The sequence below is a fragment of the Haemaphysalis longicornis genome, unplaced genomic scaffold (genome assembly GCF_048455015.1).
Source record: "Haemaphysalis longicornis isolate Haplotype H1 unplaced genomic scaffold, Haemaphysalis longicornis Haplotype H1 scaffold_4, whole genome shotgun sequence".
NCBI classification, from domain to species: Eukaryota; Metazoa; Arthropoda; class Arachnida; order Ixodida; family Ixodidae; genus Haemaphysalis; species Haemaphysalis longicornis.
Genome location: NW_027526361.1, coordinates 110,819,704 through 110,833,379, shown reverse-complemented (window position 1 = coordinate 110,833,379; position 13,676 = coordinate 110,819,704). Strand labels below are relative to the sequence as shown.

The following is a 13,676-nucleotide window of genomic DNA, read 5'->3' as shown; positions in this document are numbered from 1 at the left end:
CCACCTGGGACGTTTGTAAAGCCAGGCTTTTGGAAGAGTTCGGCAAAATTGTCGCACGTCAGCTGCGTGCAAAAAGTGAACGTGCCTCCCGTGCCCCAACGTCCACCGAGTCGTACATCTCCTACGTCCACGACGCTCTGGCTCTCTGTTGTAAGGTCAATGCCAATGCATGACAGAGCAGGAAAAGGTTGGGCATATGCTGAAAGGAATAGCTGACGACGCCTTTCACTTGCTCATATGCAAGGACTGTATGACAGTCGAAGGAACCTTGAAGGAATGATGGGGCTTCGAGCAAGCGAACGGCCGCCTCATCACGCAGCAGTTCCAACGACTGCCCAACACTGTTGCTACTTCTTCTTGCCAAGCACCAGCCCCTCAGTCGTCTTCCCCCGCGCCTTCGTACAGCGATGCCCTTGAAAACACCGTCCAAAAGATCATGCGACGAGAACTTGAAGCGACTGCTCCTGCCGACACCATGCCCCATGGCGTCGACAGCCCTGTTCCAGCCATTTCGCTGATTCAAGCTCTCGTTCGTGCCGAAATTACCAACATGGGCCTCCAGCCAGTATTCTCCCTAACTCCTCCTGCTCTCCGCCGCAGTTATGCCCCACCCGGACCACGCAGTGCGTACGGCCCTACGCGCAACCGAAGCCCCGCTGAATGGAGAACGCCTGATAACACGCCGATTTGTTTCACGTGCAGGCGTGTTGGACATGTCGCTCCCTACTGTTGGAACCGCTGGTCCTCCAGAAGTAAATTTTGGGACGACTCCCGCCGCAACGATGGACGCCCCCCAACCCACTATCGCTCGCAGCCCCAATTTCAGAACCCATTCCCTGCAGGTGCCTTACCGAAGAGTACAACCCCGCAACGACGTCGCCCGTCTCTCTCTCCGGAACCTCGTCGACTTTCCCCGCCCCACTCTCGCCGTTCATCTCCGGGAAACTAACTGATGAAGCTCCCGGAGGTAACGCTGCATCAACGAGCGACCCCGCAAACCCTCTCTTGACGTTGCCGACTAAATACAATTTCCCAGCAGTTGAAATTGATGGCGTACCTGTTAAGGTCCTAATCGATACTGGTGCCCAGATGTCCATCAAGAGTGCGCAGCTGCGCTCTCGTCTCCGCAAGGTTCTCACCCCTGCCCTTTCCCCTGGTTGCGTTGCTGACGGAGGAACTTCGGCTGTCGCCGGCATGTGCACCGCCCGAGTGAACATCGCTGACCACCCCGTCACAGTTATGTTCTTTGTTCTGGACAAATGTCCTCATGACGTCATTCTCGACCGTGATTTCTTCTCAGACCATTGCGCATTAATCGACTGTTCGACGGGTCTTCTTCGCTTTGAGCTTCCACTTTCCCTCGACGACCACGCCCCTCCTTCGCTCCGCTTACGCTGTGATGAGGCCATTCACCTGCCGCCTCAAGCCGCTACTTATGTTCCTCTCTCTTCAAGCATGCCCGTCCCAGACGGAGACTACGTCGTTGCGCCCGTCCTTGACGTTCTACTCACCCGTAACGTCAGCGTCCCCATGCTATTGTCTCCATACGGCAGGACCTGAACTTCGCCTTACACACCCATGTTATTCCTCAAGAAATGACTGTCGCTACTCTTTGTCCGTTCTCCGATTCCCATATTTCTGCATTTACCGTAGACCCCATATCTCATTCGCCTGCTTCGCTCGCTACGCCTCCGCCCACAACTAAATTCGACACTATGATCAGCCCTGACCTTTCCCCAGATCAGGTCCACCTTCTTCTGGAGCTCTTGGCTTCGTACGGTGACATCTTCGACCTGGAAGATCCAGTGTTGGGTTGAACTAGCCTCGTGACTCACCGAAGTGACACAGGGGACGACATCCCCATCCACAGGCGCCCGTGTCGCATGTCTCGCGCTTAACTGGACGTCATCCAAGCCGAAATTGACAAGATGCTCTCCAAGGATATTATCGAGCCTTCGTGCAGCCCGTGGGCCTCACCAGTCGTGCTCGTAAAAGAGAAAGACGGCACCTGGTGATTCTGCGTTGATTACCGGCTTCGTAATCATTATACAAAAAAGACGTCTACCCTCCTACCCAGGATTGACGAAGCCCTCGAATCTTTACACGGTGCTAAATACGTCTCTCCTATTGACCTCCGATCTGGCTGCTCGCAGATAGCTGTTGATGAGATGTACTGACAGAAGACCGCTTTCGTGACACCGGACAGCGTTTTCCAGTTCAAGCTAATGCTATTCCGACTATGTAATGCTCCCGCAACGTTCGAACGAATGATAGACTCTCTTGTGCGCGGTTTCAAATCGTCAACATGCTTATGCTACCTAGACGACGTAATAACATTTTCACCCTCCTTTAAAACGCATCTTCAGCACCTTTCAGACATTCTCATAATATGTCAACGCGCGGGACTTCAGTTGAACTCCAAAAAATGTCGCTTTGGCCGCCGACAGATAACCATCCTTGGCAATCTTGTTGGCAACAAGGGGGTTCAACCCGACCCTGACAAAGTTCGCGCAGTCAAGCACTTCCCTGAGCCTCGCTCATCCAACGACGGCCGAAGTTTTCTGGGCCTGTGCTCTTTACTTCCGGCGTTTGATACGGGGGTTTGCTGACATCACGCGCCCTCTGACAGACCTACTTAAAAATGATGCGGCGTTCGATTGGGGCGCATCTGAAGCAGACGCGTTTGCTAAATTGATATTGTATAAAGCCTACGACATGCCCAGCGGGCCTGCTGCAACCATTGGACATACTCCCGAACCATGACATGCTATCAATGTATGTCTCCGAGGGCCACCGGGACTGGGACGTGGCGTTACCGTACGTCACATCTGCGTACAATTCGTCCCGTCACGACACCGCTAAATATTCTCCATTTTACCTGCTCTGCGGTCGCGAGCCCTCTTTTTCACTCGAAACTCTCGTGCTGCCTTCAGTTACAACTTACGGACGTTCCCGAGCCGCAGTTGACAGTGCCGACCATGCTCGACAAGTTGCCCGCTCTTGCCTCTGCTCATCGCAGTTCTCCCAAAAGGCGCTTTATGATTCCCGGCACCGAGACCTCCAGTTCTCACCTGGGACTCTTGTTCTTTTGTGGTCGCCGTGCCACCGACTGCGCCTCTCTGAAAAACTGCTGTTCCCTTACTCGGAACCATGCCGTGTGATCCGTCAAATGACCCCAGTCGCATACAAAATATCTCCAGCCGCCCCTTCGCCAACTTACCACCCTGTCGCCGGCAAAACAGACATTGTCCACTTAGAAAAACAGCGCCAAAAAACGATACGACAAGGGAGTAAAGAGAAACACTGCGCTGAACTGCCAACTGAGGTTTATTTAGAAGAACAATGAACATATACTAGAATCAAAAACAAGGAGGAGAGAAGGAAATCCGTAACACAAACAGACAAAAAATGGAAGTTGATTGTGGAAATTAAAGCAGCCACGTGTAATGCGTTGATCACGATCCTAGGTATCTTATCTCCCTGTCGTACAACTCGATAGAGGGTGTGCTCACGCACGTATCTCCCATTGTATGGATGACGAAAGCCTCGTGAATCTCCCTCATGCGCTGCTCGCGATACCGCTTCAGGATGACGGTGCGGTCAAATGCTCGTGGGGATATTTTGCATTGCTGGCACTTTGCACAGTGTGCAGCTAGATTGCTGCGAGTTCCTGTCCGTACCGTGTTTGCGTGCTCCCTGAGCCGGTCATTAATGCAGCGGCCAGTTTGCCCCACATAGCTTTTGCCACAAGAGAGCTCAATCTTGTACACCACACCTTCTATACACTCCCTGAAGCGATTGGCGTGTTTCTTGCTGCATTTTTTGCTGTTTACGGACCCCGCATTCACCCGGCCGCAAATACCGCTAAGTTTTCTAAGCGCCGAAAAAACAACACGCACGCTCGCGCGACCACCCGCCTTCTTAATCCGATGGGACACGCTATGGACATACGGTATCCCCGCAATTCTTGGGGCCCCTTCTTCCCTTGTGCATGGTGTGCGTTGCTTGTGGGTCTGCCAAATCAAAGTCTCCGCAGTCAAATGGCAAGAGCAAACCACTGTCCTCTGCAAGCAAATTAGCAGACACATTTTGCTGCCGGCAGCCTCCTGTGATGTGGCCTGGTTGGTGGCATTTATAACAGGTCAAAGGTCATTTTTCTTCAAACTTGGAACCCTTTGGTTCACTCGGGTTGACCGTGTGCCCTAGGGCGGGAGTGTTGTCGGGTTCCCCTTGGTTGCTTTCTCTCGCTGCTTTCTGAAATTTCTTAAAAGCTCCCGACGGTTTCTTCCGCAGTTATTCCTAACTTTCCATCCTACGGGAACAGTATCGACAGCCAAACTAGCTGCCATTTGCCACGTTTCGACCTTTGGCTTCTCAATCCACAGGCAAATTTGCTCCGGAATCGATGCATAAAATTGCTCTAGCGCGATCAGTTCGATCACACATTGCTTGTCGTCGTATTCGTTGGCGCTTTTAAGCCATTCTTCTAACAAGCTCATGGATTTGTAGCCGAACTCGGAGTACGACTCCCCTTGACTACGCCTTGTGTTACGATACTTCATCCTCAGGGCTTCTGTAGACAAGGTGTACGTTTTCCCGAGCTGAAGCTTCACTTTTTCGTAGTCACGTGCATCTTCATCTGTCATTCTCGCGATTATGTCGGCCGCTTCGTTGGAAAGCAATGTCAACAGGCGTTTCGACCAGGTCTCTTTTCCAAGTGCTGCGCTACTACACGTTCTCTCGAAGTTGACGAGATACAAAGTGATATCACTGCCAGCCTTGAACGGTTGCATGTATCCGCGCATGTCGAAGCTATCATTGCGTTCAAGGTTTTGCAGTTGCATCTCTTTTAACTTCAGTTGTACCTCACGCTCTTTCAATTGCAGGGCGACTGCCTTCCAACATTCCTCTACTTCGTCATCTTTCGCTCCGCATTTCGATATTGCCTCGATAATTTCAGGCTTACGCATTGACTTCTGCACTGTGATGCCTAACTCTTCAGCGAGCAACACAAGATTATGTTTCGTTAGCGACGTGAGAATCATGACTGCAGATAACAATATTGTCACTCTTACACGTAATACTTAAATCTAGCAAAGTCAAAAATCCTCGACTACCAAGAAAATGTCGTTAATGCTCCCAACGAAGTCAAACAAGCCGTGCTCTCACCAAATGGGACGCCAGGGCCTCCGCCGACGCACGCTCCATACCGCCACCACCGCTGCCACCAGCTGTTACGTATTCAGCGGCTGGACGACCGACGGGTGCCGAGGAACAGACGACTCACGCAGTGCCAGGGAGACAATCCCGTTTATTCACTCAGCGACGCGCTTTTTGTGCGCTGTCGAACCAATCAGAGGGAGGCAAAAACAAAAAAGTGGAGCCGATATCGCGGCAAGCAGGCAAGCTTAATGGAAAGCCAAACGAAAGATCGTGGCAAGCTCGGCGAATGTAACAGTGCGTGAGTACACCCTCTATCGAGTTGTACGACAGGGAGATACAGGGAGATACGACAGGGATCATGATCAACGTATTATACGTAGCTGCTTTGATTTCCACACTCAACTTCCATTTTTTGTTCGTTTCTCTCCTCCTTGTTTTTGATTCTAGTATATATTCATTTTTCTTCTAAATAAGCCTCAGTTGGCAGTTCAGCGCAGTGTTTGTCTTTACACCCTGTCGTATCGTTTTTTGGCGCTGTTTTTTCTAAGTGGCATCATGCACCATTGCAACCAGCCCGTCTCAGTTCACTTTACATTGTCCACGTTTCCCGCCTCAAGCCGTACCATCGCCCTCGCATAACATCGCCGTACGAAGCACCGGGACGGCGCTTTTTGCCACTGGGGTTATGTTACAGTGTATCAGCAGCCAAAGAACGGGAATGTGGTACATAGCCCCAAGTAGTGCGGAAATGTACTAGGGCTCAGCTGAGTAGACGAGGTTCGTGCTAGGTCCAACAGGGGCTCGCTTCCCTGTAAATACCTGTGTGAAATACACCTTCATTTTCACTTATTCCTTTCCGTAACAATGTTACGCGATGAATACAACACGAACGCCGCTGAAGTGAGTGTCGTCGGCGGCGACATAAAGACCGCACAGGTTGAAATAATAGTTGATACAGTACAATTGGAAGGTGAGACGTCAGACATGATGAACACCAGAGAGCGGAAACCCCGGAGGCGCCAGCAGTATTATGAGGCTCACTGCACTAGGCTTAAACAAAAATCTGACGTCCCCAAGATTCACAGGAAAATGCCGACGGCGAATGCAACCCAGGCTCTTCTCACTCCCATTCCCATTAACCGCCCGCAAATTAGGCCTAGAAGATGCAGATCCCGACCTACACTCGCATGTACCATAACGAGTCATGGAGTACGCACGATTGGTTACCTACCTTGCCTTCACGTCGCTGCTGGGCCCAAGCGGTCGCAGTGGATCACCTTGCAAGTTTCCCGCGTGTTGCTGATTTTTATGGCAACTGGGCTTCTTTATTGTACGGAAACCGCTTGAACGTGGGCTTTTCACTGCTACGAATTTCTCCGAAGCGCCTTAAAAGCCGTCCCAAGAGTTCTCGCTACATAGAAATGATATGCAAATATACGGCCCAAAGTATGCCTTCCAAGAAACATATGCGTGGCGCTGCCGTGGCAGCAATGGAGCTCGTAAACACTTCCCGAGCACTGATTTATCGTTCGTTTGTCATTTTCCCTTGCAAAGTTACCCAGAAAAACTACTTACCAGGGTAGAGATACTGTGGAAAACGTCCAGGGAGGCAAGGGAGGAGGCCGTCGTCTGGGAAAAGGCAATATATTCACACTATTTACAGAGAACCGTTCAATGCACAGCCATCTTGTCGCCTCGCCTAGTCATCTTCGTTGTCTTCGTCTATGCGTCTGCTGAGCTCGGTGCGAGCTTCATCTTCGTCTTCATCGAAAGTTTCTACATCTTCCCGCCCCACAAGAGTTCGTACGAGCGGTGATGGTGTCCAATCAGTTTGCCATTCGTGTCCATCAGGTGTCCGAGTTCTATCCTTCTCTTTCTTATCTTTGGCCTTCTCTTTCTTCTGGACTTCGCCATTCTTCGAACTACCGGCTTATGTCTTTTCATGATGATCACGCCAGGCGATGAACCGCAGGCGTATTTTCCTGCATAGTTTCTTGGGCCCGCTAACTTCGCAGATAATTTCATCGACGTCTTGTGTTTGCGCCTGACACGATGACCTCCGGGTTTTTTCGATTTCCGAGTCCTTTTAGTGGCCTGGTTAATCGTTGACGTCATCATGATCGTCTCAGCGTCCTTTGATCTCTTTCCTGGAGATGTGCAGCTTTCCGCCGAAGCCCTTAGATCGATGCGAAGGTGCTTGATCGCCGTTGGGTGGTCCGAGTTTTTACGAAGAGTACGCTTACGCAGTTTGTATCTCGTGGCACTGCCATCGTGGTGGCCTGTCTGCTGTTTCACTTCTGCTGTCTTGGTCGTCGTTCTTATTTTGTACGCACTCCTGTCGCAGCTACGCACCTCCAGAACATCGGTCCGCTCTTCCTGCAGTGAAGACTCTATACATTCCTGTACAGAGTTCCTCACTCTACTGCGGGGTTGTTCATCACCTTGAGTTACGTATTCTCTCTTGTGGTAGCAGTTCTGCACACAATGATCTGGACATGTCATGGCTGCATACGAAGAGGAGGGTTCAGGCACTTTAGTCGCATAGACTCCGACGGTGTCACCTTCTGAAGCTAGCTCCTCGTCCAGGGCGCATTCTTCTGTTTCTGATGTGGCCAAAGTAGATTGTGAGAATGCTTTATAGCCTGCGTTCTGTTCTTGGTGTGGCGTTTCCAGCATCAAGGCGTTTTCCGTTCTGAGCGGTAGATGCCCAGTTACCAAGCGTACCTCCAGGGCCGTCTCAGCCGAGTGGTCACATATAGAGGCACACGGCGTCGTTGGATCTGGCGGAACAATCACGGTTGAAGATCGTTGAGGTCGCTGACCGATTGCCGAAACGCCTATCAATGTCGTTGAAGTAGTTTGTTCGCGGTAGCCCTCTGTTTCCTCTCCATGTCGTTTACTCTGGCTTGAACTGGTCGACCTTCCTTCTGGTTGGGGTTGCTGTTTGTCTTCTCTCGTCACTACTGGCTTCGGTGGTGCGTTGTCATTTCGTTCGTGAAGCCTTCGTTCAAGTAAGAGGGCGATTCGGTACGCTTTTTTAACCGACTCTAAAGCGTCGTAATGCTGGCCGTCAAACGCGGTTCCGCAAACAAGGGCTTCCAGCTTCTCGCTGATTCCAGCAAGTCGGTCTGCACTATGCCGGAGCCTGGCCAAAGAAACAGCGGCGTCGACGTCCCTCGTTTCGTTTAGAGTGGGCGTTATTTCGGAGATGAGCTGCTCGTTAAATTCAAGAAGGCTTTTCTGTGCATTCTTTAGGCGGTTCGTCTGCCTCGACACCTCCTCCTCGCTTCGGGGTGAGCAATGCGGTCGAAGAGTTGATTTCCGCTCCATGGCTCACCTCGTCGTGTCCCTTGACGTCCGGGGTTTCGGCACCATGTGGAAAACGTCCAGGGAGGCAAGGGAGGAGGCCGTCGTCTGGGAAAAGGCAATATATTCACACTATTTACAGAGAACCGTTCAATGCACAGCCATCTTGTCGCCTCGCCTAGTCATCTTCGTTGTCTTCGTCTATGCGTCTGCTGAGCTCGGTGCGAGCTTCATCTTCGTCTTCATCGAAAGTTTCTACAGATACTACAAGTGAAGACGGTACCAACAATGGCTTTCACCAACTTTGCACTTCGTTTCATTTGTCATTCAAATTATTTATTAAAAGCAAACCTTGAAGGGTAGTCTTATACAAAAAGATCGAATTTATTGGCCTGCTATTTGAAAAGAAATCGGTGGGAAGAAAATCGCTGGGAAGTGGCCGGAATTCTTTTTTGACTGAAAATCTACACTTCTCGCTGCATAGTTTTGGGGAGCAATGATTTTTTCCGGCTTTTAGCCCATTTTTATTACTCTCTCGCTTTCATTGGGGGAGCAGGAAACACGTATTAAACCTGCCGGCACTGAAAACGCAGCAACAAGCCTAGACTTTCTAAATAAAAACGAACACATATGCGCCCATAGGAACTCGCCCCGTGCCCTTATTTACCATTCGCATATGACAGACCTTGCGTTGATGCCAGTCGCCGACAACAAAGGCTGTTTCACCGATGTGTTTGACAATACCGCTCATTCGCAACTCAGAAATACAAATGCACTGAGAAGAAAGGGGCCAAACTATCTTCAGCACAATGCAGACCTCATAATGTGTACTTCACTTCTTTAACCGCTAGTGTCCTCTTTCATTTCCACGTTGAGTGGCGAGCACAAAACGCAGGTATCGATCGACCCCTTTGTCCTGGAGCGCGCAATCCGTACTCAAACAAATATAACAAAGCACGTGGTAAATTTCAAATGCGGCACTTTATGACTGCTGCCTGCGTTGATGTCCGATGCGCATCTTTGCGTTCTTCCGCTGTATAAGACGCCACAGTCAATATCTTTATAGTATGGTTGCCTGTACAAATTGAATTCGCAACATTGGACTAAGCTGGCCGCGTTCGTCATGCATTCGTAATAATGGAGAAGCCTATTCCACACTAAAAACGATTGTGTGTGCAATCAAATTTCTCCCGATCTTGTTCGTCCCATTTATTTTCGTGGCACCTCCCCAGAGCGTGTCCGGTTAAGTCTGAAGCACTTGTGAGATAAATTTGGGTACAGCCCGATTATGCAAAAAATACCCCTGAAATAATCAAAGAAATACTGGATGTCACCTACCGCATCTTTTAATACGTTGATTGCTGCTTCTAGTGTTGTCTCAGCATTTCTTGATAACTTTCTTATTTCTTTATAACATCCCTAAGGATGAGTAAATCAGAGCCACTTTATTTAGAGAACGATGATTAAAATGCGAAGCTTCATCCCATGCAACCGGAGTCAAAGTTAAAGAACAAACTGCTTAGACCGCATCGGTATGACGTGATTGGACAGACGTCGTCTTAATAACGGCAAGGACCCAGGTTTGACTCCTACATTGGGAAGCAATATTTCTGGAGGCGCCTGCTGTGCCTTCGCTTATCATAAAAATCGTTTTGTGAAACACATTCATTGTGTGAAGTTGGTTTTCCTGTGTGCGCTTGGCGCGACATCAAACGACATCAGTGTCCAATGAAAATCTTATCTTTAAAACACCTTAAAATGAATGCATTTGTCGTTCGCCATATTTTCCGGTATTTCATGCATAGAACTATGGCACAGCCAACAAAGAAGAGAGCAAAGCCCTGGCACGCTCAAGGAAAAGCGTTGAAGTTAGCTTTAAACTTCCCGTGGGCATCGCTTTCGTTTTAAGGGAACTTTAAAGGGGCACTGAAGGGAGTAGTAAATCTCTTCTGAGTAGCGTCAATGCGCACACCGCATTCAAGTAATTCTTCAGCTTTCCAGAAAGTGTAGGCAGGTGAAGGGGGTTCCCAAATTGGTTTCCTTTGCGCCCCCCTTTAAGCGGATTTGGAGACGTCGGCAATGATTACAAACATGAAATTCTGAAGGGCTGAACTTAGTAGATTCCTAGGGTGTTTAACACGTCCAACGTGCGTGCGAAAAAAAAAAACGAGAATTCCAGGTTCTTTGCGGAATTGGTAAAAACAGATATTTCGAAGTTCGAGATAGCACGAAAACACCTCGATAAATAATGTTACGTTACCACGGTACTTGGTACGTCGGCCGTAAACACCACAAGGTGTTCCGTCTTCTGCCACAATTTACAAATAGACGAAGCCTGCAGAATATGGCTGAGTAGACAGCAAGTCAGATAGTGGATTGCTAGATTAGAACTGCACAATGCACCCACACATGGTATTTTGAAGAATTCAGAGGCTCTTTAACCAGACTCGGAAGAAAATAACATAACGCGGATCGTCCCCTTCTGCTGCGAAGAAAAATAGCAGAATCTGCATGTGCCACAATACGGTTGCAGTATTCTAGAACGACCTAATCGCATGCCAAATCATTACATTTTGTGTTACAAAGCATATATAAAACGGCGTGCTTTGATATGAAAAGGAAGGACATTTTATTCAGTTGCTAAAACACATGGAAAGCGGAATCGAACTCTCGCTCCTTTCCATAACTACTAATATTTGAGCCCTTCCTTCCCTCAGGTTTGAGTGCTTGTTGTGTTGCTTGTTTTATGCTACTGCAAAGAGCGAATGCAACAAGGCTCACGCATGAACGTTGAGAGACTTGAGGCCCTGGGCGTTTGAGCGCAGGTATGCTCGCAACGTCAATATGGTGTTGTGTCCCGTGTGTATCCTTGTACAGCGTAGAAGCACCATTTTACAGTCTATGTGGTTCGAATCTGTGTTGCCCCTATAACTAATCCTACTTTTGCGGATGTTACAGTACGCAGACGCCGATAAGAAAGAAAGTATGCCATGGAACAGATACTTGTGCTAGTACACTTTTATTTACCGGGCGCCATAATTCCTTGATTGATTTGATTGATTGTAGGGTTTAACGCGCCGACGCAACGCAGGCGATGAGGCGCGCCGTAGTGGAGGGCTCCGGATTTATTTTGACCTCATGGGGATCTTTAACGTGCGCCGAAATCTCGTACACACGGGCGTTTTTGCTTTTCGCCTCCATCAGAAAAGCGGCCGCCGCGGCCGGGAATCGAACCCGCGACCTCGTGCTCAGCAGCGCAACTCCTTAGCCACTGAGTCACCGCGGCGGGGCGCCATAATTCCTAGTGCCTATACTCGGTGACAACTTAAGAACGGCACCAGAAGTGGCCGCTGTGCCTTATCACAGTAGCCGGATGTTTCTCCGCGCGGCGCAAGCAGGGCGTTACAGAGAATATTTTGAACATGGCGTGAGCCTTTCTTGTGATTTTTTCGACTTAATATGCTTATAAACGACTCCAGTGACGACAAACAAACTGCGTGAGACAAGGCAGACGATATCACGCATTCATAGCAAACCCCTTTCAAAACACGCGCGCACTGACGTAACGGTTACGGGACTTTGGCGGAGTGATACACTACATGAGGTGGTGCCATTCTTGAGTTTTAACCGAGTATAGTACAATCTGTTACTCATCCTCTCCTCATTGCTCTCAAAGGGGAAACCAAGCAGCCAGCGATGCAATTCCGGTGAATCACCATGTCGGGCATACGCTTTGAGCCAAAAGTTATTTCTGTGCTCGATAGCATCACGCAATGCAAGCATGAGGTTCCGCATTGTGCATGCCCGCCGCGCAGATGCGCCTCTTGAATCAATTTCTAGGCATTTTGTTATCACTAGACGAATTAGCTCAGCGGGCGGAATGATTGGTAACTGAACTGCATTGCCCAGCGGCTGAACAACGGTATTGCTTTCCAATTTTGGTGTACGCTTGTCGTCTGGCCGCGAAGGCTAGTGAATAAAACACAACGCCAATGCATATCAGCAGGACGTTAGAGCCGTGCTAGAAGAGAGGACTCACGGCGTAGAAGATGCGCATAAACAGGTACTACACACCAGTAGACGTGTGCCGCAGCTACATCCAAACAAGCCGCCTCTTAAGGTGCTTCTGACCCGCGTCTCCTAACCAATAATAGAATAATTGTACAGAGCCAATCTTGATCAACGTGTTAAGGAACTGCGTATTTAATTTCGCTTCCATAAGTTATATTGCTTTGCTTATGTACGCGAGAGAAAGAAACCCGGTGTGCTTTTATAGCAAGCTGTGAGATATACCTGTGGAGCTGCTGCAGTAAATATCTATCGACAATAGCCTGAGCTCATTTTGTTGCAAACGCGTTTTAGCCTCATTGGAAACTGATATTTTGTTTTTATTTTTCGTACCACGCAGAAAATACAGGAGGTGTAGCGTATAAAAATCAGATTTTCCTGAACCCTCATATTAAATACATGATGGCGCGCTAAAGAAAAAAAAACATTTCTTCACAAAGAACATTATCAACTATTTAGGAATGAATTTCTATTTTTTAACCTTAAAGTACTCTGTCCTTCATTAAACCTATAATTCCTACGAAGTAGCTAAATTTGATCCCAAAATTCTCCAGCGATTACCTCCGTGAAAACGTTATCCCGATTATCACCGTCTTTTAAAAACTGCTTCAATAAAATGGTTGGTAGAAAACAGTAAAGCGATACCTTTTCCGTGGCCGATTGCAGGGAAGAACCTGAGCGTTTATGGGTGGCTGAGAGCTGCTTATCGATGCATATCGGGGTGACTGAGATCAATACTGAACAAGGGGTTACTGGGATTCTGATACGCCAGGTTGCTCTGCTATTGGCGATACCCCCCTATTCTTCTAAGAGGTTTGAAATATTTCTCTTCTGCCCGCCTCAAACAAGGGTCAGATTTATCGTACCCTTCCTCTGAAAACATAATTTGTGGGTCGCGGAAAATCGGCAGATTCGCCCAACGTGAATCGCCTTATTCGCTCAAGGCGCCCTATTAACTGACAACGAAAAGCGGAAAACGCATGCTTCCGCAATGCTTCTTATTAAAGCCAAGCTTCCGTGATCTCCCCGATGCCGTTGAACGCCAATACGCCCTGCAGGAAAGCCAACTTTCTCTGACGAAGATGATGAATGATCGCTGGTGAAGTGAAAGAAAAAATGGTTCTTGTGGCCGGAATAGA

At 48.9% G+C, this 13,676-nt stretch overlaps 1 protein-coding gene across 1 annotated transcript in view; it reads right to left on the bottom strand.

The window, feature by feature from the left end:
• LOC144180488 (L-asparaginase 1-like) overlaps positions 1 to 5,296 on the bottom strand; it is a 39,712-nt gene extending 34,416 nt beyond the window's left edge. The window contains exon 1 of the mRNA XM_077708827.1: positions 5,170 to 5,296. Coding sequence (XP_077564953.1) covers positions 5,170 to 5,208 — 39 coding nt within the window. The 5' untranslated portion in view covers positions 5,209 to 5,296. The remainder of the gene's footprint in view (positions 1 to 5,169) is intronic.
• Between the last annotated feature and the right edge of the window lie 8,380 nt (positions 5,297 to 13,676).